The sequence below is a fragment of the Astatotilapia calliptera genome, chromosome 17 (assembly GCF_964374335.1).
Source record: "Astatotilapia calliptera chromosome 17, fAstCal68.1, whole genome shotgun sequence".
In the NCBI taxonomy this organism is placed as follows: Eukaryota; Metazoa; Chordata; class Actinopteri; order Cichliformes; family Cichlidae; genus Astatotilapia; species Astatotilapia calliptera.
In genome coordinates, this window is record NC_137438.1 from 30,952,347 (window position 1) to 30,978,007 (window position 25,661).

At 36.7% G+C, this 25,661-nt stretch overlaps 1 protein-coding gene and 1 long non-coding RNA gene across 18 annotated transcripts in view; one reads left to right on the top strand and one right to left on the bottom strand.

Moving 5' to 3' along the window:
- The window catches only part of LOC113008901 (ELKS/Rab6-interacting/CAST family member 1-like), a 209,969-nt gene that overhangs the window by 72,428 nt on the left and 111,880 nt on the right, over positions 1-25,661 (top strand). For all 16 annotated transcript variants that reach the window (XR_013902734.1, XR_013902735.1, XR_013902736.1 and 13 more), the window contains exons 5-7: positions 19,917-20,164; positions 20,267-20,438; positions 25,538-25,612. Coding sequence is in view for 11 of the 16 variants with exons in the window: in XM_026146816.2 (XP_026002601.2) it covers positions 19,917-20,164; positions 20,267-20,438; positions 25,538-25,612 (495 nt within the window). In the remaining 5 variants the exon portion in view is untranslated. The remainder of the gene's footprint in view (positions 1-19,916; positions 20,165-20,266; positions 20,439-25,537; positions 25,613-25,661) is intronic.
- Positions 17,620-19,253, bottom strand: LOC145421392 (uncharacterized). 2 transcript variants are annotated; one of them, XR_013902738.1, is made up of 4 exons: positions 19,113-19,253; positions 18,635-18,698; positions 18,124-18,276; positions 17,620-17,757 (listed from the first exon to the last, which is right to left on the bottom strand). It is a non-coding gene; the product is annotated as an uncharacterized LOC145421392 (long non-coding RNA). The 2 variants fall into 2 exon arrangements; XR_013902737.1 differs by lacking the exon at positions 19,113-19,253 and having other exon boundaries at positions 18,635-18,774.

A 25,661-nucleotide genomic window follows, 5' to 3' on the forward strand; every position in this document is an offset into this window, starting at 1 on the left:
CTTCCCAGCCAATCATATATGTGTCCTGAGGCATTCAAATTTGCATATTGGGGCCTTCATGGCTTCTAAGCCAGCCAATCATATCTGAGGGCTGAGGAATTCAAATCCACAAATCAGGGCCTGCACAGCTTCCCAGCCAGCCAATCATGTATGTGGGCTCCAGGTATTCAAATTTGCATATTGGGGAATTCGTGGCTTCTAAGTCAACAAGTCATCCATGTCATATATCTCTAAAAATTCATATTTTAATGATAAATTGTCAACACTTGAAGATTCCCCCATCTCTTCTGAACAAAACGGTGTAAGAATGACCGCTCTAGCCCCTATGGTTAGGAAATTATGGTCATTTGTTTGAGGGGAATCCTCACTATGTGAAATAAACTGAAAGAAGCAGGTCTATGTCTCTGTGCTGCGTGTGTAAAAAGATGCACCTGTTTTGGCGGGAAAACGTAAACAGCCTCTCTGATTGGTGGATTCAAATTCAGCAGCTCCCAGGCTGACCTAGAAACTTACTTCTCTCTCCCTGTGTGTGTGTGTGTGTGTGTGTGTGTGTGTGTGTGTGTGTGTGTGTGTGTGTGTGTGTGTGTGTGTGTGTGTTTAGTGGGAGAGAGAGGACCCTGCCCTTATTTGACAGCATGTCATTGTAGGATTTAAATTGAACATAGTTAGACTGGTTGACTGGATTAGAGCCTGTGTTTGTGTGTCCCTCTGTGCATTTGTGTTTCAATAAGTTATTACTATTCTGCTAAATCATAGTATTTCTGGTACTTTTCGGTACTTGTGCTAAATACAGTATTTCTGCTAAATCATACTATTTCTGCTTTTCATAGGATTTATGCCTAATATAGTATTTCTGCTAAATTATAGTATTTCTGCTTTTAATAGGATTTGTGCCTAACATAGTATTTCTGCTAAATTATAGTATTTCTGCTTTTTATACTATTTGTTCTAAATTATAGTATTTCTGCTTTTTATAGGATTTGTGCTTAATATAGTATTTCTGCTAAATTATAGTATTTCTGCTTTTTATACTATTTGTTCTAAATTATAGTATTTCTGCTTTTTATAGGATTTGTGCTTAATATAGTATTTCTGCTAAATTATAGTATTTCTGCTTTTTATACTATTTGTTCTAAATTATAGTATTTCTGCTTTTTATAGGATTTGTGCTTAATATAGTATTTCTGCTAAATTATAGTTTTTCTTCTTTTTATAATATTTGTGCTAAAACATAGTATTTCTACTAAATGTAGTATTTATGCTTAATAATAGTATTTCTATATATTTCTGCCAGGTCCCCAGGCAGCCAATCCTCTGTGAGGACTGAGACATTCAAATTTTCAAATCAGGGCCTGCACAGTTTCCCAGCCAATCAAATAAGTGTCCTGAGGCATTCAAATTTGCATATTGGGGCCTTCGTGGCTTCTAAGCCAGCCAATCATATCTGAGGGCTGAGGAATTCAAATCCACAAATCAGGGCCTGCACGGCTTCCCAGCCAGCCAATCACATATGTGGTCTCAGGCATTCAAATTTGCATATTGGGGAATTCGTGGCTTCTAAGTCAACAAGTCATCCATGTCATATATCTCTAAAAATTCATATTTTAATATTAAATTGTCAACACTTGAAGATTCCCCCATCTCTTCTGAACAAAACGGTGTAAGAATGACCGTTCTAGCCCCTACGGTTAGGAAATTACGGTCATTTGTTTGAGGGGAGTCGTCACTATGAGAAATAGACTGCAAAAATCCTGTGTCTCTCTGTGCTGCTGCGTGTGTAAACAGATGCACCTGTTTTGGTGGGGAAAAGTGCACAGCCTCTCTGATTGGTGGATTCAAATTCACCAGCTCCCAGGCTGACCTAGAAACTTACTTCTCTCTCCCTGTGTGTGTGTGTGTGTGTGTGTGTGTGTGTGTGTGTGTGTGTGTGTGTGTGTGTGTGTGTGTGTGTGTGTGTGTGTGACAGAGAGAGAGAGAGAGAGAGAAAGGCTTTTAATGGGATGATCTCATTCTAAGATTTAAATTCAATATATTTAGACTGGTTGACTGAATTGGATCTTGTGTGTGGGTCTCTCTGTGCATGTGTGTTTCCTCATGTGTACATATTTGTGATTGTGTGGCTGTAATAAATTTTTTTGCAGATTTTTGTCATTTAACAAGTATATTTGAGGGACCCTCAGCATGTTCAGCATTTTTTCAGCTGTCCATTTTGCTTTTCCAATTTTTCTGTTTAACTTATTACTATTGTGCTAAATCATACTATTTCTGCTATTTTATAAGATTTGTGCTTAATATACTATTTCTGCTTTTATAGGATTTGTGCTTAATATAGTATTTCTGCTAAATGTAGTATTTATGCTTAATTAGTTTTTCTACTAAATCATAGTACAGTATTTCTGCTTTTTATGGGATTTGTGCTAAAACAAAGTATTTCTACTAAATGTAGTATTTGTGCTTAATCATACCATTTCTGCTTTTTATAGGATTTGTGCTTAATATAGTATTTCTGCTAAATTATAGTATTTCTGCCAAATTATAATATTTGTGCTAAAACATGGTCTCAATTTAAAATTACAATATTCATAGTTCATCACAGTGTCTCTGGTAAATCACAATATTTCTGCTCTGTTGTACTATTTTTCTAAATCATAGTGTTTCTGTAATGTTTAAGTATTTTTGGCTAAATATATTCTTTCTGTTATCTTATACTATTTCTCCTAAATTCTTGTATTTTTGAGAAGTTATCATGTTTCTGGTAAGTTACAATATTTCTGCTAAATTCTGCTATGCTATTGTATTTCTGCCAAGTATTATGTTTCCTCTAAGATATTGCAGTTCTGCTAAGTTATTCCATTTTAGCAAACTTCTTTTGCTTCTGCAAAGTTTTTACAATTTCTGCAACTTTTCAGCTTTTTCAGCTACTTTTTGCATACAGCTTCAGCTTTACGCATCCACACTGCATTTTCGCAGGAAATGCAAATTTTTCTAGTTGTGTGGATGCTTTAAGCATCCACACTATTGAGTTCCTGTTTCTCTTTATTCTTTATTCTACTTTATTCTAGTTGCCACTTTTTGTGCTTTTTTGGCACTTAACTACTTCCACAATTTTCAGCCGATTTTCACCGTTCAAATTTTAAACTATTCTGCTATTTCTGCTAATGTGCGCTATGACTTTTGGTATTTTTTGCTATTATACTTTTTAAAATATTAAGCTTTTTTCCTTTAATTTGTCCCATTGAAATGAATGGGAAACTTCTGCAATTCTGCTAAAATTTGCTTGTTTTTGAAACTTAACTACTTCCTCATACTTTCACCTAGAACAACCATTCAAATTTTAAAATGTTCACAAATTATTGGGCTATTCAGGTATGATTCAGCTTTTTCAAATCTTCTACTGTTTTACTTTTATGCCTCTTAAAGTTTTGAGTTGCAAAATTGTGATTTTTCACAAAATACATGCGTTGTTATGGTTGCTATGCTCTTGGCTTCCAGTGTGTCACTGAAGGTTTTGCAGTCTTCTCTTCATGTCCGAACAACTGTTTGCTACTTGCTCAATTTTCACTCAACTTCCACAAATTATACATCAAAACGTAGGTATTTTTGCTGGCTTTCAGGAAATGTCACTATCATTGTTGTGGGATTTATAGAATTTTCGCAAATCTCCTCAGACCAACACAATGTCAGAAAACTCTCCATATAAAGTCAATGGAGAGCTTGTTCAAAATCACCGCTGGATTTCTGTAATGAGAGGCATATTCGAATCGTCATATCTCCTTAATGAAGCAAAGTTAAGACATGAGGCTTGTCCCCGAATATCTTCAGACACCCCTGACGCTCACAATTCAAGAATTTCTTTCTCACCTATTACCGTTCTGAAATGAGTTGGACTTGTTTGAGGGTAGGAAATTCGTCCTTCGCTCAGATTTCTTCAGATTTCAAACTGTGGAAATGAACCGCTTTTTTCTCTCGTCATAACTTTTTGTTGGATTTCCACAGAGACCTGAAAATTTCCATGATTGTTCACCAAAGCCTGCTGTCTCTTACGGTGAAAGAATGATATCGATACTCCAAATAGATTTCAAGTCACAAAGCGTTGTTTGAGGGCAAGTCAAGGCAGTTTTTGCTTCGCTCTACTCAGTTATGGTGCATTAGAAGTCAAATATCTTTAATAATTCATATTTTAATGATAAATTGTAAACACTGGAAGATTCCCCCATCTCTTCTGAACAAAACGGTGTAAGAATGACCGCTCTAGCCCCTACGGTTTGGAAATTATGGTCATTTGTTTGAGGGGAGTCCTCACTATGAGAAATAGGCTGCAATAATCCTGTGCCTCTCTGTGCTGCGTGTGTAAAAAGAGGCACATGTTTTGGCGGGAAAAAGTACACAGGCTCTCTGATTGGTGGATTCAAATTCAGCAGCTCCCAGGCTGACCTAGAAACTTACTTCTCTCTCCCTGTGCATTTTTTTGCTGATTTTTTCATTTAACAAGTATATTTGAGGGACCCTCAGCATGTTCAGCATTTTTTCAGCTGTCCATTTTGCTTTTCCAATTTTTCTGTTTAACTTATTACTATTGTGCTAAATAATACTATTTCTGCTATTTTATAAGATTTGTGCCTAATATAGTATTTCTGCTAAATTACAATATTTCTGCTTTTTATACTATTTGTGCTAAAACATAGTATTTCTACTAAATGTAGTATTTATGCTTAATCATACTATTTCTGCTTTTTATGGGATTTGTGCCTAATATAGTATTTCTGCTTTTTATAGGATTTTTGCTCAAACATAGTATTTCTGCTAAATGTAGTGTTTATGCTTAATCATCCTATTTCTGCTTTTTATAAGATTTGTGCTTAATATAGTATTTCTGCTAAATTATAGTATTTCTGCTTTTTATAGTATTTGTGCTAAAACATAGTATTTCTACTAAATGTAGTATTTATGCTTAATCATAGTATTTCTATATATTTCTGCCAGGTCCCCAGGCAGCCAATCCTCTGTGAGGACTGAGACATTCAAATTTTCAAATCAGGGCCTGCACGGCTTCCCAGCCAATCATATATGTGTCCTGAGGCATTCAAATTTGCATATTGGGGCCTTCATGGCTTCTAAGCCAGCCAATCATATCTGAGGGCTGAGGAATTCAAATCCACAAATCAGGGCCTGCACAGCTTCCCAGCCAGCCAATCATGTATGTGGGCTCCAGGTATTCAAATTTGCATATTGGGGAATTCGTGGCTTCTAAGTCAACAAGTCATCCATGTCATATATCTCTAAAAATTCATATTTTAATGATAAATTGTCAACACTTGAAGATTCCCCCATCTCTTCTGAACAAAACGGTGTAAGAATGACCGCTCTAGCCCCTATGGTTAGGAAATTATGGTCATTTGTTTGAGGGGAATCCTCACTATGTGAAATAAACTGAAAGAAGCAGGTCTATGTCTCTGTGCTGCGTGTGTAAAAAGATGCACCTTTTTTGGCGGGAAAACGTAAACAGCCTCTCTGATTGGTGGATTCAAATTCAGCAGCTCCCAGGCTGACCTAGAAACTTAGTCCTCTCTCCCTGTGTGTGTGTGTGTGTGTGTGTGTGTGTGTGTGTGTGTGTGTGTGTGTGTGTGTGTGTGTGTGTGTGTGTGTGTGTGTGTGTGTTTAGTGGGAGAGAGAGGACCCTGCCCTTATTTGACAGCATGTCATTGTAGGATTTAAATTGAACATAGTTAGACTGGTTGACTGGATTAGAGCCTGTGTTTGTGTGTCCCTCTGTGCATTTGTGTTTCAATAAGTTATTACTATTCTGCTAAATCATAGTATTTCTGGTACTTTTCGGTAATTGTGCTAAATACAGTATTTCTGCTAAATCATACTATTTCTGCTTTTCATAGGATTTATGCCTAATATAGTATTTCTGCTAAATTATAGTATTTCTGCTTTTTATAGGATTTGTGCCTAACATAGTATTTCTGCTAAATTATAGTATTTCTGCTTTTTATAGGATTTGTGCTTAACATAGTATTTCTGCTAAATTATAGTATTTCTGCTTTTTATACTATTTGTTCTAAATTATAGTATTTCTGCTTTTTATAGGATTTGTGCTTAATATAGTATTTCTGCTAAATTATAGTTTTTCTTCTTTTTATAATATTTGTGCTAAAACATAGTATTTGTACTAAATGTAGTATTTATGCTTAATCATACTATTTCTATATATTTCTGCCAGGTCCCCAGGCAGCCAATCCTCTGTGAGGACTGAGACATTCAAATTTTCAAATCAGGGCCTGCACAGTTTCCCAGCCAATCAAATAAGTGTCCTGAGGCATTCAAATTTGCATATTGGGGCCTTCGTGGCTTCTAAGCCAGCCAATCATATCTGAGGGCTGAGGAATTCAAACCCACAAATCAGGGCCTGCACGGCTTCCCAGCCAGCCAATCATGTATGTGGGCTCCAGGTATTCAAATTTGCATATTGGGGAATTCGTGGCTTCTAAGTCAACAAGTCATCCATGTCATATATCTCTAAAAATTCATATTTTAATGATAAATTGTCAACACTTGAAGATTCCCCCATCTCTTCTGAACAAAACGGTGTAAGAATGACCGCTCTAGCCCCTATGGTTAGGAAATTATGGTCATTTGTTTGAGGGGAATCCTCACTATGTGAAATAAACTGAAAGAAGCAGGTCTATGTCTCTGTGCTGCGTGTGTAAAAAGATGCACCTTTTTTGGCGGGAAAACGTGAACAGCCTCTCTGATTGGTGGATTCAAATTCAGCAGCTCCCAGGCTGACCTAGAAACTTAGTCCTCTCTCCCTGTGTGTGTGTGTGTGTGTGTGTGTGTGTGTGTGTGTGTGTGTGTGTGTGTGTGTGTGTGTGTGTGTGTGTGTGTGTGTGTGTGTTTAGTGGGAGAGAGAGGACCCTGCCCTTATTTGACAGCATGTCATTGTAGGATTTAAATTGAACATAGTTAGACTGGTTGACTGGATTAGAGCCTGTGTTTGTGTGTCCCTCTGTGCATTTGTGTTTCAATATGCCTCCATATTTGTAATTTTGTAAGTTATTACTATTCTGCTAAATCATAGTATTTCTGGTACTTTTCGGTACTTGTGCTAAATACAGTATTTCTGCTAAATCATACTATTTCTGCTTTTCATAAGATTTGTGCCTAATATAGTATTTCTGCTAAATTATAGTATTTCTGCTTTTTATACTATTTGTGCCTAATATAGTATTTCTGCTTTTTATAGGATTTGTGCCTTTATTCTTTCTGTTATCTTATACTATTTCTCCTAAATTCTTGTATTTTTGAGAAGTTATGTTTCTGGTAAGTTACAATATTTCTGCTAAGTTCTGCTATGCTATTATATTTTTGCCAAGTATTATGTTTCCTCTAAGATATTGCAGTTCTGCTAAATTATTACATTTTAGCAATGTTCCTTTGCTTCTGCAAAGTTTTTACAATTTCTGCAACTTTTCAGCTTTTTCAGCTACTTTTTGCATACAGCTTCAGCTTTAAGCATCCACACTGCATTTTCGCAGGAAATGCAAATTTTTCTAGTTATTATTCCAGTTGCTTCCGTACACTTTTTGGCACTTAACTACTTCCACAATTTTCAGCCGATTTTCACCGTTCAAATTTTAAACTATTCTGCTATTTTTGCTCTTTCTTGCTATGATTTTTGCTATTTTTAACTATTATACTTTTTAAAATATTAAGCTTTTTTCCTTTAATTTGTCCCATTGAAATGAATGGGAAACTTCTGCAATTCTGCTAAAATTTGCTTGTTTTTGAAACTTAACTACTTCCTCATATTTTCACCTAGAACAACCATTCAAACTTTAAAATGTTCATAAATTATTGGGCTATTCAGGTATGATTCAGCTTTTTGAAATCTTTTACTGTTTTACTTTTATGCCTCTTAAAGTTTTGAGTTGCAAAATTGTGATTTTTCACAAAATACATGCGTTGTTATGGTTGCTATGCTCTTGGCTTCCAGTGTGCCACTGAAGCTTTTGCAGTCTTCTCTTCATGTCAGAACAACTGTTTGCTACTTGCTCAATTTTCACTCAACTTCCACAAATTATACATCAAAACGTAGGTATTTTTGCTGGCTTTCAGAAAATGTCACCATCATTGTTGTGGGATTTATAGAATTTTGGCAAATCTCCTCAGACTAACACAAGGTCAGAAAACTCTCCATATAAAGTCAATGGAGAGTTTGTTCAAAATCACCGCTGCATTTCTGTAATGAGAGGCATATTCGAATTGTCATATCTCCTTAACGAAGCAAAGTTAAGACATGAGGCTTGTCCCGGTATATCTTCAGACACTCGTGACGCTCACAATTCAAGAATTTCTTTCTCACCTATTACCGTTCTGAAATGAGTTGGACTTGTTTGAGGGTAGGAAATTTGTCCTTCGCTCAGATTTCTTCAGATTTCAAACCCTGGAAATGAACCACTTTTTTCTCTCGTCATAACTTTTTGTTGGATTTCCACAGAGACCTGAAAATTTCCATGATTGTTCACCAAAGCCTGCTGTCTCTTACGGTGAAAGAATGATATCGATACTCCAAATAGATTTAGAGTTACAAAGCGTTGTTTGAGGGCAAGTCAAGGCAGTTTTTGCTTCGCTCTGCTCAGTTATGGTGCATTAGAAGTCAAATATCTTTAATAATTCATATTTTAATGATAAATTGTTAACACTGGAAGATTCCCCCATCTCTTCTGAACAAAACAGTGTAAGAATGACCGCTCTAGCCCCTACGGTTAGGAAATTATGGTCATTTGTTTGAGGGGAGTCCTCACTATGAGAAATAGGCTGCAATAATCCTGTGCCTCTCTGTCCTGCGTGTGTAAAAAGATGCACCTGTTTTGGCGGGAAAACGTAAACAGCCACTCTGATTGGTGGATTTAAATTCGGCAGCTCTCTCCCTCTGTGTGTGTGTGTGTGTGTGTGTGTGTGTTTGTTTAGTGAGAGAGAGAGGACCCTGCCCTTATTTGGCAGCATGTCATTGTAGGATTTAAATTGAATATAGTTAGACTGGTTGACTGGATTAGAGCCTGTGTTTGTGTTTCAATATGCCTCCATATTTGTAATTTTGTAAGTTATTACTATTCTGCTAAATCATACTATTTCTGCTTTTCATAAGATTTGTGCCTAATATAGTATTTCTGCTAAATTATAGTATTTATTCTTTTTATAGGATTTGTGCCTAACATAGTATTTCTGCTAAATTATAGTATTTCTGCTTTTTATACTATTTGTGCCTAATATAGTATTTCTGCTTTTTATAAGATTTGTGCCTAATATAGTATTTCTGCTTTTTATAGGATTTGTGCCTAATATAGTATTTCTGCTTTTTATAGGATTTGTGCTTAATATAGTATTTCTGCTAAATTACAGTATTTCTGCTTTTTATACTATTTGTGCTAAAACATAGTATTTCTACTAAATGTAGTATTTATGCTTAATCATACTAGTTCTGCTTTTTATGGATTTTGTGCCTAATATAGTATTTCTGCTTTTTATAGTATTTTTGCTCAAACATAGTATTTATACTAAATGTAGTGTTTATGCTTAATCATCCTATTTCTGCTTTTTATAGGATTTGTGCTTTATATAGTATTTCTGCTAAATTATAGTATTTCTGCTTTTTATAGTATTTGTGCTAAAACATAGTATTTCTACTAAATGTAGTATTTATGCTTAATCATAGTATTTCTATATATTTCTGCCAGGTCCCCAGGCAGCCAATCCTCTGTGAGGACTTAGACATTCAAATTTTCAAATCAGGGCCTGCACGGTTTCCCAGCCAATCATATATGTGTCCTGAGGCATTCAAATTTGCATATTGGGGCCTTCATGGCTTCCAAGCCAGCCAATCATATCTGAGGGCTGAGGAATTCAAATCCACAAATCAGGGCCTGCACGGCTTCCCAGGCAGCCAATCATATATGTGGCCTCAGGCATTCAAATTTGCATATTGGGGGAATTCGTGGCTTCTAAGTCAACAAGTCATCCATGTCGTATATCTCTAAAAATTCATATTTTAATGATAAATTGTCAACACTTGAAGATTCCCCCATCTCTTCTGAACAAAACGGTGTAAGAATGACCGCTCTAGCCCCTATGGTTAGGAAATTATGGTCATTTGTTTGAGGGGAATCCTCACTATGTGAAATAAACTGAAAGAAGCAGGTCTATGTCTCTGTGCTGCGTGTGTAAAAAGATGCACCTGTTTTGGCGGGAAAACGTAAACAGCCTCTCTGATTGGTGGATTCAAATTCAGCAGCTCCCAGGCTGACCTAGAAACTTAGTCCTCTCTCCCTGTGTGTGTGTGTGTGTGTGTGTGTGTGTGTGTGTGTGTGTGTGTGTGTGTGTGTGTGTGTGTGTTTAGTGGGAGAGAGAGGACCCTGCCCTTATTTGGCAGCATGTCATTGCAGGATTTAAATTGAACATAGTTAGACTGGTTGACTGGATTAGAGCCTGTGTTTGTGTGTCCCTCTGTGCATTTGTGTTTCAATAAGTTATTACTATTCTGCTAAATCATAGTATTTCTGGTACTTTTCGGTACTTGTGCTAAATACAGTATTTCTGCTAAATCATACTATTTCTGCTTTTCATAGGATTTATGCCTAACATAGTATTTCTGCTAAATTATAGTATTTCTGCTTTTTATAGGATTTGTGCCTAACATAGTATTTCTGCTAAACTATAGTATTTCTGCTTTTTATAGGATTTGTGCCTAACATAGTATTTCTGCTAAATTATAGTATTTCTGCTTTTTATACTATTTGTTCTAAATTATAGTATTTCTGCTTTTTATAGGATTTGTGCTTAATATAGTATTTCTGCTAAATTATAGTTTTTCTTCTTTTTATAGTATTTGTGCTAAAACATAGTGTTTCTACTAAATGTAGTATTTATGCTTAATAATAGTATTTCTATATATTTCTGCCAGGTCCCCAGGCAGCCAATCCTCTGTGAGGACTGAGACATTCAAATTTTCAAATCAGGGCCTGCACAGTTTCCCAGCCAATCAAATAAGTGTCCTGAGGCATTCAAATTTGCATATTGGGGCCTTCGTGGCTTCTAAGCCAGCCAATCATATCTGAGGGCTGAGGAATTCAAATCCACAAATCAGGGCCTGCACGGCTTCCCAGCCAGCCAATCACATATGTGGTCTCAGGCATTCAAATTTGCATATTGGGGAATTCGTGGCTTCTAAGTCAACAAGTCATCCATGTCATATATCTCTAAAAATTCATATTTTAATATTAAATTGTCAACACTTGAAGATTCCCCCATCTCTTCTGAACAAAACGGTGTAAGAATGACCGTTCTAGCCCCTACGGTTAGGAAATTACGGTCATTTGTTTGAGGGGAGTCGTCACTATGAGAAATAGACTGCAAAAATCCTGTGTCTCTCTGTGCTGCTGCGTGTGTAAACAGATGCACCTGTTTTGGTGGGGAAAAGTGCACAGCCTCTCTGATTGGTGGATTCAAATTCACCAGCTCCCAGGCTGACCTAGAAACTTACTTCTCTCTCCCTGTGTGTGTGTGTGTGTGTATGTGTGTGTGTGTGTGTGTGTGTGACAGAGAGAGAGAGAGAGAGAAAGCCTTTTAATGGGATGATCCCATTGTAAGATTCAAATTCAATATATTTAGACTGGTTGACTGAATTGGATCTTGTGTGTGTGTCTCTCTGTGCATGTGTGTTTCCTCATGTGTACATATTTGTAATTGTGCGGCAGTCATAAATTTTTTTGCTGATTTTTGTCATTTAACAAGTATATTTGAGGGAACCTCAGCATGTTCAGCATTTTTTCAGCTGTCCATTTTGCTTTTCCAATTTTTCTGTTTAACTTATTACCATTGTGCTAAATCACACTATTTCTGCTATTTTATAAGATTTGTGCTTAATATACTATTTCTGCTTTTATAGGATTTGTGCTTAATATAGTATTTCTGCTTTTTATAAGATTTGTGCTTAATATAGTATTTCTGCTAAATGTAGTATTTCTGCTTAATCATACTATTTCTGCTTTTCATAGGATTTGTGCTTAATATAGTATTTCTGCTAAATTTAGTATTTCTGATTAATTATAGTCTTTCTACTAAATCATAGTACAGTATTTCTGCTTTTTATGGGATTTGTGCTAAAACAAAGTATTTCCACTAAATGTAGTATTTATGCTTAATCATACCATTTCTGCTTTTTATAGGATTTGTGCTTAATATAGTATTTCTGCTAAATTATAGTATTTCTGCCAAATTATAATATTTGTGCTAAAACATAGTCTTAATTTAAAATTACAATATTCATAGTTCATCACAGTGTCTCTGGTAAATCACAATATTTCTGCTCTGTTGTACTATTTTTCTAAATCATAGTGTTTCTGTAATGTTTAAGTATTTTTGGCTAAATATATTCTTTCTGTTATCTTATACTATTTCTCCTAAATTCTTGTATTTTTGAGACGTTATCATGTTTCTGGTAAGTTACAATATTTCTGCTAAATTCTGCTATGCTATTGTATTTCTGCCAAGTATTATGTTTCCTCTAAGATATTGCAGTTCTGCTAAGTTATTCCATTTTAGCAAACTTCTTTTGCTTCTGCAAAGTTTTTACAATTTCTGCAACTTTTCAGCTTTTTCAGCTACTTTTTGCATACAGCTTCAGCTTTAAGCATCCACACTGCATTTTCGCAGGAAATGCAAATTTTTCTAGTTATATTTTATTCTGTATTCCGTACGTTTTTTGTACTCCTACTCCTTCAAAACCGTTCAACTTAGAAAAACCATTCAAACACCATTAGATTCCTCTTCTTTTGGACATGACTGCTTCTATTTTTCATATTTTTAACATTTATATTTTTAATTTTATTCAACTTTATTCAAAAAAAATTTCCCAAAATTTCCCATGTATTTCAATGGGGAGACCCTTCAAATTCTCATTCAACTTATTCATTTTTAAACTCTTACTACTTCCACATACATTGACATAGAGCCACCATTCAAACTTTAAAACGAAGACAAGACATTCAACTATTCAACTTGTATTTATCTTTTCAATATCTATTATACTTTTTCTTCAGTTCCAGTTTAAGTTTCATGATGTTTTTTCACCCGTTTCAGAGTTTATAATGGGTGTGTATGGGACGGAATGTTGGGGCTAGAGTGAGAGAGCTCAACTGCTAGAGTGAGAGGAGCAAAAAAATTAATCTTAAAATCTTTTTTAAAACTGCTGCTGTGTCCACAGCGTTTGCTCTACAGCCACCATTTTACCCTCAAAACGTAGCCATCGCTGTCCTCTTTCATCCAATGTGTTTACTATTGTCCTAGGTGTTATGGTTCTTTCATAAATGTCACCAATGCACAGCCTCCTCCCTCCAACTCTTCCATAGACTCTAATGTTAAAATGGCTCAGAAGGTTCGTTTGAAAATCAGAAGAGCATGGTGTCTTTCCACTGTCACCACGTCCATATAATAAACTCCACAGGCATGAAAACTGAGAATTCAGTAGACTAGACATTGCTGTCGCTCACGGTGAAAGAATTTTGTCAATACGACTTGTACTTTTCATATGGGAACGATTTGTTTCGGCCTGACTTTTCTGTTCATTTTAAGCAGCAAAAGTGAGGTGCATGTCTGTGTCCGTGTGTATGGAGCCATTGGGTGCGGTCACTATAGCAACCAGGCTCACACCTGCCTGCTTAACGAGCTCTCTCTCTCACTCTGCCAAGATTCATCTGAAACACTTCTCTTTCAACTGCTGCTGTCTCCACAGTGTTACAGCCATCATTTTATCCTCAAAACGTCGCCATCGTTGTTCTCTTTCCAACATCTTGTCTTTCAAAGCTCAGAGATGTAAACTTTTTAAACTGTGTGGATCCAAGTGGAGGGATCACATTTTAGTCATTCAGTGATTCAAAGAATATGACCTTTTAATATTCTTTCAGATGTTTTCTGACTCTAAATGTTCTTTTCTCATTTCTTAGGGTTTTCTAATTTACAATTAAAACATTTTCAGCTTTTTTCCAACTTCTTCTTCTGTGTAACCTTCAGCAGTTCAGCACTTTTGTTTTCAGGTTAAATTCAGGTTGTTTTTTTTTTATCTCATTCAAAATTTTTAACTCAAAATTCAGCAATTAATTCATTTCAGTCCATACATTCAGATTCAAGCATTCACACTGCAGTTTCTTCAGAAAATGCACTTTCTAGTTCTATTTTATTAGTGTGAATGCTTGAAAAGCATTCACAGTATTGTTCTTCTAATCTTTATTATTATATTTTATCTATTCCGTACGTTTTTTGAAAGCCTACTCCTTCAAAACCGTTCAACTTAGAAAAACCATTCAAACACCATTAGATTCCTATTCTTTTGGACACTGTTGCTTGTATTTTTCTCATTTTTAACATTTATATTTTTAATTTTATTCAACTTTATTCAACAAAAATTTCCCATGTATTTCAATGGGGAGACCCTTCAAATTCTCATTCAACTTACTCATTTTTAAACTCTTACTACTTCAACATACGTTCACATAGAGCCACCATTCAAACTTTAAAACGAAGACAAGACATTCAACTATTCAACTTGTATTTATCTTTTCAATATCTATTATACTTTTTCTTCAGTTCCAGTTTAAGTTTCATGATGTTTTTTCACCCGTTTCAGAGTTTATAATGGGTGTGTATGGGACGGAATGTTGGGGCTAGAGTGAGGCAGCTCAACTGCTAGAGTGAGAGGAGCAAAAAAAATAATCTTAAAATCTTTTTTAAAACTGCTGCTGTGTCCGCAGCGTTTGCTCTACAGGTATGATTTTACCCTCAAAACGTAGCCATGGCTGTCCTCTTTCATCCAATGTGTTTACTATTGTACTAGGTGTTATGGTTCTTTCATAAATGTCACCAATGCACAGCCTCCTCCCTCAAACTCTTCCATAGACTCTAATGTTAAAATGGCTCAGAAGGTTCGTTTGAAAATCAGAAGAGCATGGTGTCTTTCCACTGTCACCACGTGCATATAATAAACTCCACAGACATGAAAACTGAGAATTTGGTAGACTAGACATTGCTGTCGCTCACAGTGAAAGAATTTTGTCAATACGACTTTTACTTTTCATTTGGGAACGATTTGTTTCGGCCTGACTTTTCTGTTCATTTTAAGCAGCAAAAGTGAGGTGCATGTCTGTGTGCGTGTGTATGGAGCCATTGGGTGCGGTCACTATAGCAACCAGGCTCACACCTGCCTGCTTAACGAGCTCTCTCTCTCACTCTGCCAAAATTCATCTTAAACACTTCTCTTTCAACTGCTGCTGTGTCCACAGTGTTAAAGCCATCATTTTACCCTCAAAACGTCGCCATTGTTGTTCTCTTTCCAACATCTTGTCTTTCAAAGCTCAGAGATGTAAACTTTTTAAACTGTGTGGGTCCAAGTGGAGGGATCACATTTTAGTCATTCAGTGATTCAAAGAATATGACCTTTTAATATTCTTTCAGATGTTTTCTGACTCTAAATGTTCTTTTCTCATTTCTTAGGTTTTTCTAATTTACAATTAAAACATTTTCAGCTTTTTTCCAACTTCTTCTTCTGTGTAACCTTCAGCTTTTAGCAGTTCCGCACTTTTGTTTTCAGGTTAAATTCGTTTTTTTTTTTTAATCTCATTCAAAATTTTTAACTCAAAATTCAGCAATTAATTCATTTCAGTGCATACATTCAGATTCAAGCATTCACACTGCAGTTTCTTCAGAAAATGCACTTTCTAGTTATTATTATCTATTCCGTACGTTTTTTGAAAGCCTACTCCTTCAAAACCGTTCAACTTAGAAAAACCATTCAAACACCGTTAGATTCCTATTCTTTTGGACAACACTGCTTCTATTTTTCATATTTTTAACATTTATATTTTTAATTTTATTCAACTTTATTCAACAAAAATTTATAATGTATTTCAATGGGGAGACCCTTCAAATCCTCATTCAACTTACTCATTTTTAAACTCTTACTACTTCCACATACATTGACATAGAGCCACCATTCAAACTTTAAAACGAAGACAAGACATTCAACTATTCAACTTGTATTTATCTTTTCAATATCTATTATACTTTTTCTTCAGTTCCAGTTTAAGTTTCATGATGTTTTTTCACCCGTTTCAGAGTTTATAATGGGTGTGTATGGGACGGAATGTTGGGGCTAGAGTGAGGCAGCTCAACTGCTAGAGTGAGAGGAGCAAAAAAATTAATCTTAAAATATTTTTTAAAACTGCTGCTGTGTCCACAGCGTTTGCTCTACAGGTATGATTTTACCCTCAAAACGTAGCCATGGCTGTCCTCTTTCATCCAATGTGTTTACTATTGTCCTAGGTGTTATGGTTCTTTCATAAATGTCACCAATGCACAGCCTCCTCCCTCCAACTCTTCCATAGACTCTAATGTTAAAACGGCTCAGAAGGTTGGTTTGAAAATCAGAAGAGCATGGTGTTTTTACACTGTCACCACGTCCATATAATAAACTCCACAGGCATGAAAACTGAGAATTCAGTAGACTAGAAGCTGCTGTCGCTCACGGTGAAAGAATTTCGTCAATACGACTTTTACTTTTCATATGGGAACGATTTGTTTCGGCCTGACTTTTCTGTTCATTTTAAGCAGCAAAAGTGAGGTGCATGTCTGTGTCGTGTGTATGGAGCCATTGGGTGCGGTCACTATAGCAACCAGGCTCACACCTGCCTGCTTAACGAGCTCTGCCTGCCACTCTGCCAAGATTCATCTTAAGCACTTCTCTTTCAACTGCTGCTGTGTCCACAGTGTTAAAGCCATCATTTTACCCTCAAAACGTCGCCATCGTTGTTCTTTTTCCAACATCTTGTCTTTCAAAGCTCAGAGATGTAAACTTTTTAAACTGTGTGGGTCCAAGTGGAGGGATCACATTTTAGTCATTCAGTGATTCAAAGAATATAACCTTTTAATATTCTTTCAGATGTTTTCTGACTCTAAATGTTCTTTTCTCATTTCTTAGGTTTTTCTAATTTACAATTAAAACATTTTCAGCTTTTTTCCAACTTCTTCTTCTGTGTAACCTTCAGCTTTTAGCAGTTCAGCACTTTTGTTTTCAGGTTAAATTCGGGTTTTTTTTTTTTTTATCTCATTCAAGATTTTTAACTTAAATTCAGTAATTAATTCATTTCAGTGCATACATTCAGATTCAAGCATTCACACTGCAGTTTCTTCAGAAAATGCACTTTCTAGTTTCAAATGCTTTACATTAGTTTTTGTTAGAAAGACACCGGCCCATCAGAAATCCAGGTTATGTCACTCAGAAGATGTTAGAATTTAGACTTTCAGCCCCACAATTTGGTTAGCTGTTGGTCAGTTGGTCATTTTTTCAAACAAAAGCTAATATAAATATTGGTGGGATTTTCCTTTGTTCATTAGAATGACAAATTTAAAGTTTTTTCACACTGATGTGACCCCTAATACAGGGGTGGGGATGGGGCCTCAAGGGCCGGCGGCCGAGTTCACTACTAGGCCTCATGTGAACTTCAAATTATTAAAGAGGACTACTGGTCCTAACCAGTCCAATGAGGATCAAGTGGATAACTAAATGCATTTTTAAATGTTGCAAAGCCACAATCTACTCATAAAACACTCACCATGAACTCCTGCACCAAGATGTTGCAATTGTCTTTCACACAGATGCGGAGCACTTTGATGAGGGACTCCGAGCATTAATGTCATCCTTGACTATTATAACAAAGAAAACAGAGATTTGTGAACTTTTCAGTAGCACAGAAGAAAATGATCCCAGACAAAAACTCTTGACTTTTTAAACCAGTCAACATGCAACACCAGCATCTACAAAGCAATATCAAAAGTTCCTGTTTGACATCAACTTTATGGATATATAGTTTCCAGAACATTTATTTTTAAAAAAAGATAATTTTTTCTCAGTGGGCCAGTAAATGCATGACGAAAATTATGGCATCCTTTTAGTGGAATCATTACTCACAGGTAATAGTTGACTGTTTCAATGGATGTAGCATAAAAATCTTTTACTGACCTAATGCAATACATATACACTTTGTAGTTAAAGAATTTTAAAGTTCTTACTGTCATTATGGCAGCTACATCCTTTAGCTTTGTGCCCTGTTCCCCCGATCACTTTGCAAACACTTTCAGCAGACTGTCAGAGAAAAACTCAGCTCCGTCAGAAACCTTGACTGTAAAGGCATGGTTGGGATGCACTGGAATGCTGCATTTTATCTGAAATGACATAAAATTATTTTGAAATAACAGCAGGCACTGTGCTTGGTTAATCAGTAATGTTTTGTTGAATAAAAACTGTGTTTCCAGATCTTATGGGATTAAAAAAAATCCAAAGATGTTTGTTTCTGATTTGCAACCCAACAACCCACAAGTTACAACCTCATTTCAGTTCAAGTGTGCATTAATGTGAGTCCAGTAATCATCTTTCTGGCAATACATACAGGTATAAGTTAAACCTATGGCAGATTTTGGATCTCTCAGTTGTATTAATAGGGTGAGTATGCATGCACCTAATAATTATAAAAAACCTATTATAATTAAGTTACAGAAACGAAAATAGAATATACTTTCTTACCATAACACCTTGAACCCACAATCCATCAGCTGACTCCTGGTGAAATGCAGAATAGAGGTCATCTCTCAATGTGCAGCAAAAAAAACAAAAACAAAAGGACAGCAGGTGAGGGCAGGAGGGGTAGGGATGTAAGCTAGCATAATGCCGCTGATGATATTAGCTCAAGCTGTTCAATGTCCAAAATCTCACTAACACCACGGTGCAGTAAATACACAATGTAACTGAAGAGTCAGTTGACAAATCTATTCACACAGAAAACCAAATTATGTTATGAGTGCCTCGTAATTAGGTTTAATGTGATATTACGGCTCTTGTGCCAAAGACAAATTCAAATGAAAAAGCGCCAATTCTTTGACAACAGATAAAACAGCAAATAAGCTAACGGCTCTTTTTTAGCATGTTACATGGCGACACTCTAGACGTTTAACTACATTTGGCTGAATTATGGTAAAAATGAATTCAAAAAATCAAGACATACCAAAAACGTAGAGTTGGCTGCTCGACTTGACTGAGATGGATGCCTTTTTTAAACCACGATCCAAAGCCCGCGAGATGAAATCACGCGTGGTTTCACGAGATTTAACGTTGCTATCTTATTGACTTACGTCACCTGAACATGATATGAACAATTTAATACACCCTTTCTGCATATCATGTAGTTTTTACACTATATAGTTACATTTAACTTTAAAACATGAGGCAATTGTGTTAAATGCATGCAAGATGCTTACATAAATCCAAGAGATGGCCAGTCCCTTTTTTTCAGTGCAGTAACCTCAAATTACCACACACACCATTTGGCACACAGTGAACCAAGAGCCATTGGGAGATCTGGAGGAAAAGGACCTGCGTTGTTGTGGATTGTTTTACACTGTGTGGTGTTAAAGAAATCCCTGTTCCAAAGGTTACTGTATAGATGTGCTTATTGGTATTCTGGTGTACAGTGAGATTATAGAGACAGAGTGAGTTGGTGAAGTAAGCTGACCAAGACGTGTGACACTTACATACAAAGATGCACAAAAGGAAGGGACGGTATAGAAAATTTAGCAACTTGTAGCAATGACTTATAAAATTACCATTAGTGAAGCTAAGAAAGCAGGTACCAAGTTAAACTTATCTCAACTTTGGACTGAGCAAGCGAAGTGACTAGCAATAGGTGTAAAGGATTATAGGTGACATTAGACAGTTGCTATGATGGACATTGCACGGTCTGGAATATCCATTATAGTAATCGCTCACTCTTTCATTCGTAAGCTGAACATCCCTGTTTCCCTCCCACCAGCATCTTCAATGCACCATCCAGGCTTTGCAAGATGAGCTCAGAATCCAGCGCGATCTCAACCAGCTCTTCCAATCCGATTACTCCGGCCTCGGAAGCCAGCCCATTTCCCCTCAAGAAATGACAGAGGAGAACTTCTTGCGCCTCCATGCCGAGTATGAGAGGCAAGCCAAAGAGCTCTTCCTCCTGAGGAAGACTGTTGAAGAAATGGAGTTGAGGATAGACACACAGAAACACACACTAACTGCCAGGTAAAGATTAAAAAAAGACAGTTTAAATGTAATTTGTTAAGGTATGATTTCAGTGACCTTGTCTAAAGCATGCTATTAACTTCCTTGTTTTCTTGTTTACAGGGACGAGTCAATCAAGAAGTTACTGGAAATGTTGCAGAGTAAAGGCCTGTCATCTCGGGCAACCGAGGAGGATCATGAGCGAACGAGGCGACTCGCCGATGCTGAGATGACCATCCACCAATTGGAGGGTCTGCTTGAGCAAAAAGACAAGGAGATGCTACAACTCAGAGAGGTGCGTGTGTGTGTTTGTGTATGTGTATGTGTGTCACTGGCAAAGAAGAAACAATATGCAATCAAGTATTACCATGTGTGCAGGGGAGAGTCTTTGTGCATATCCAGATGTGAATGTGTTCACATCAGAGTGTATCATATCCAGGCAAAGCCCTTGGCTTCTTCCAGTCTTAAGTGTACACTTTATCCCAGTTTCTCCACTCACGTTTCTTTTTTCTCTCCTTCTGCTGGTTTAATGTTACATTCACTTTCTTAATACAAAAGCCCCCCCTAGTGGCAAAATGCTGTCAGTGTACTACATCCATCCTTCCAGCACATACTGCCAATTTCAGTGTGGCAAATAGTCAAAATATACTCTTGTGCATCTTTTAAGCTGCATTTTCAGGAATAATTCACAAATATTTTGACTGACCTATATGTCTTCTTGAAGATTAAGAGATCTGTGATCCACAAAATTCTGCTTTTTCTGACATTACAGATTTGCACTTGTTCATATCTGACAATAGTAATAATAATAGTTATATCAACTTGATTTATGTAGCACCTTTAAAGACAGAGATTGCACATGCTTCAACGGGTGAACAAAGGCAGAATGCTCATAAGGTAAATTAAAACAAAAAAACAGGAGAAACTTGCAAAAATGCAAACCACCAATTGTCAGTATAAATGATAACAATAAATAACAATAAAATTCTGTTTAGGTGATTCTAAATTGCACATAGGTGTGTGACTGTGAATGGCTGTCTGTCTCTCTGTTAGTCCTGCAACACAGAGGACTCAGATTGGTGACCCATCCAGGGTGTAACCTCCCTCTTGCCCTATGGTAGTTGGGATAGGCCATTCTCCCATGACTCTGATAAGGATTAGCTGAAGACAATGGTTGGATGGATAGAACAATAAAAGAAAATATAAACAGTAAAACAATAAAAAAAACAACATATGAAAGGCAACATATAAGCAAACAGGTGGTAAAAACATGGAAACATACAAATAATCAAAATATAGAAGTCAGCTAAAACATGAACAAAAAAATGCACAACAAAAACATATCAGTATACTAATGCATTAGCCAGGGTGACAAATGCACAAATGCAGCATAATGTTAGAGGGGTGATATAAAGTCATACTTCAGTAAATGAATCACAGCAAATGATAAGACCATAAGAAAGAACAACTGGGAGTCTCTGCATATTTTCTGGCTGATTTTTCATCTCACTGCATCAGTACACTGGACAGAGTTTTTGTTTCGAAGATGTTAAATACAAAGCTGGAACCAACCGAGAGAATGAGAAAAACATTTTGCAGTATCTGAAGTAAAGATTCATTATAGAGTTTAGTGAATGTTACAGTGCTAAATAATGCAAATTTCTATTGAGCAAGTCTTGCTAACTTCCTGATTCTGTGCTGACACTTCCTTTCGGGATATTGTTCATTTTGCTAATTAACAAACTAGACTGTAATGTCCTGCAGCACAATTTTCATACCCTTCAACAATGTCCCTCATGGGGATGCTGCTGTGCAGTTATTAAATAATCCTCTGCTTAAAGTACATGCAGCCTTTTAATCTAACCTCCTGGATTCTTGATTGTAAAATGCCACTTAATCACATAAAGTAATTAATCAGCAAAATCACCAAATATAGAACCTAAAAATGTTCCTCCCTTCCTTCCTTTTGTTCAGACTTTTGAAAACATGAACTAATTTTAAAGTGCTCTTTTTAGGACACAGAAAGATCTTCCCTTCATGGTTACTGAATGTCAAAGGGTTTAGGAATTTTTCTCAAAATTTGTTTATGCCATTTGCATATATCCATATTAAATGTGACGTAGTGTGCACTAGATTTTTGTTTATTGGCTCAACAGGTGTAGTGTTGGACTAGAACTGCTGGGGTCCAAGTCTGAGACACAAAAGTTGACCATTTTGTGCAAAATTTTCAGTGACTTTTTTCAGCAAACTAATGGCCATGGCTGTTTTACCAGGCTGGTTTTTTGAGTAAAAGGAAAAGGGAAAGAGATATCCATGTCTGGTACTTGGGGGGATATAACTGTGCAAAAGATAATGTGTTGTCATTATATATGCCATTTATTTATCTGTTTTTTGTTTTTAAATTAGTTTTAGCTATTGATAAAAATTACTGCTGTAGCCAGCACACTTTAAAAAGTGTAGCTTTAATGTAACCCTGGCAATTATTTCATGGTTCAGGCTTTAAGATGAGAAAAGATGGCATATAATTCAATAATTAGCTGATTGTTTGGTGTGATAAATTTAAGTTTCAGTTCAGTTCAGTTTCAGTTTTATTTGTCATATGCAGAGATGGGCAGTAACTGTAATGTGATTACTTTTTTCAGGTAACGAGTAAAGTAAGGGATTACTGTTGCAAAAACGGTAATTAGATTACCGTTACTTTCCCGTAGGAACGCTGCGTTACTGCGTTACTAAAACCGTGATTTTTTTTGCAAGAATGTCTCATGACAGTGACGTAAGCGAGTGCGACGTTGGTGACAACAGCTGTGTGCAGATCAACAGTGCATCATATATCGAGTGCGGGAGAGAGTATGAGCGTGCAGCGTTTAAAGCGTGGAAGTACTAACCTTACTTTGAGTTTGATTCCATAAAAAGTGACAAAAACATTAGTGTCCGTTGTGCGTGGGAAGAAAACTTCTTTTTAAAGCGAAACCCCCCTAAACACACCGAGTGCGCTATGACGTAATGGGAAACTCACAGAGAAACTCGCGGATTCTTCCACTGACCGCTGCGGCACACCTGCACCAAGGTAAACCTCCGCCTATGCCACTCCTGGTTTACAGGTGAAAATAGAGCAACAGAACCGCTAGTCTTTGATTTTATTTATTTTCTTCTGTGTTTTACTTGCATCTATTTGAAAGAGTGAGTGTAAACACACACAAAAAATATATTTTATGTGCTGGAATGTGCAGAAAATAGGTTTAAATGTTAAACAAATTTCTTCCAGTCAGAGAATGTTGCATATAATAAAATTTTTGCTTGATGCATAAAGTTAAAACTAATAAAACAAGTTTTAAAAAGAGACTTTTCCATTTGATTACATTTTGTATGATGGATTATGCAGAAAAGTAGAATTGGGCTGAAAGATCTATCGCTTTATCACCTATTCAGGTTGTAAATCGTGTTTTTAAAATGTAACTAGGTAACTAAGTAACTAAGTAATTAATTACTTTTGAAAATAAGTAATTAGTAAAGTAACGGGATTACTTTTTGGGGGGAGTAATCGGTAATTAGTTACTGATTACTTTTTTCAAGTAACTTGACCAACACTGGTCATATGCAAGTTACCATAGGGTCAACATTGCAATGAAATGTGTTTGACGAGCAGCAGTCACTCAGCAGCATGGTACAGTAGAAGAAAATATAATAAAATATAATAAAATAAAATAAAATAATAAAGAAATAGAAAAATAGTAAAGAGCAAAATATTAGAGAGACGTGGTAAAAGAGAAAAGATGACTAAATATATATGTATCTATAAATATAAATATATGTACACTAGTGATTAAATAAGAAAATCTTGAAAAGAAATATGACGGGAGGGCAGATGGGATATTGCACAGGAATGAGCAGCAGAAAATTTAATTGCAATGCCGTAATATGACAGGCAGTATTTAGGCAGCATTGGCTATTAAGAAACGAGTCCTCGTGTGCCAATGTACTTTTATATAATTAAAGCAACAAAAAATACCTTCGAAATGGAAAAAATAATTATATAACACGAGTGATGTCAGGTGACTTGTGCATGCAAAGACCTCGGACACAGGTTTGACAGTCAGTTAAGCTACAACTCCTCTAAATGACCCAGAAAAGAGGTGTTAGGTTAAGATGAGGGTGCTGTAATCTCTAAAGTAAATAACGATGGAGGCAATTTTTCAGCAGTGGTTACATTTTACAGTTATGTTTTCTGACATTTCATAATTAAAGCTGTAATTACGTTCTTGTTTTTGCAATTGCTGTATCAGTACTTTTTCAGTGAATACCACAGTGTGTGTGTGTGAGTGTGTGTGTGTGTGGGCATCTGTACCATCCTTGTCATCGCCTCTAGCAATGGCCTCCTACTATCCCTTTCACTCACATGTTTTTATGCTTTCTGGCTTATGCATTAGCTCTCTTTGTGTGTGTCCTTCAAAGAAAAGCAGTGATGCATACACAGCCGTGTCCTCCCCTTTGCTTTCACTCCCTCCTTTGCTCTTTCTTTCTCTATTTGTGCCCTTCCAACTGCACTCCCCCTACTTTCGTCTCACTTCATTTGACTAGAAGACTAGTGATGAAGTAACAGCTGCTAGACATTTTACTGCATTTTTCTTAGTAAATTGGAGTAGTGAGATAGCATGTTTTTGAGAATTTTGATGATTTTAGAGAAAAAACACTCTGGACTTTGGGTTAATTTGGACTTTTAAACCATTTTATATTTTTCTTAATCCATGGATACTGAAGCTTGGGAACTAATTCATTGAATTAACACAATTCCAGGCTGTCAGATTTGATCATTAAAATCTAAACACAGGCTAAACACAGTTAGCGTCGTTAGTGCTGTTTCAAGTAGTTCAAATGATGTGGGATGGCCGGATTGATCCAAGGAGGCTAAAAGCCAGTGCTTCTCCTAGAGGGAAACCTCTAGCTGAATCTCTCTCCTTTCCTGTTTCTCCCTCGATCCCTATTCCCCCTCCTTTCCATGTGTCACCCCCTTTCCAGCCCTCTCCTGCTTTCTCCCCATCACGGCATCACCTTTTGCGTTCGTCTCCCTCCTTCCCTGTCCCTTCCCCTCCTTCTCACCGGCACTACAACCATCCGGTTGCCACCCCCTCCTCTTGTCCTCCCCACTTTCCCTCTTTCTTTGTTGCCTCTTCTGTCCACCCTTCCGCTCATCCGTCCCTCCAGCACTCGCCATCCTTTCCTGCACCTGCTCCTCGTCCTACACCAACGGTTCAGCCTTCACTCCATCCCTTCCCATCAGTTGCTCTCGTCTCGCCTCCTGGCCCTCGACCTTCTCCTCTCTTGCCCCATCCCTCGCTCCATCCCGCTGTGTCTCCCTCTCTGTCATCTGCTGATCGTGCTGTTTGTGCCTCTCAGGAGCTGCACAGGAGATACGAAGCAGCTCCAGAATCAACAAAGACCAAGGCCCTGCAGACAGTCATCGAAATGAAGGTAAACAAATGCTAATGTAATTTAGAAATGTGTTTGTATATATCTATAT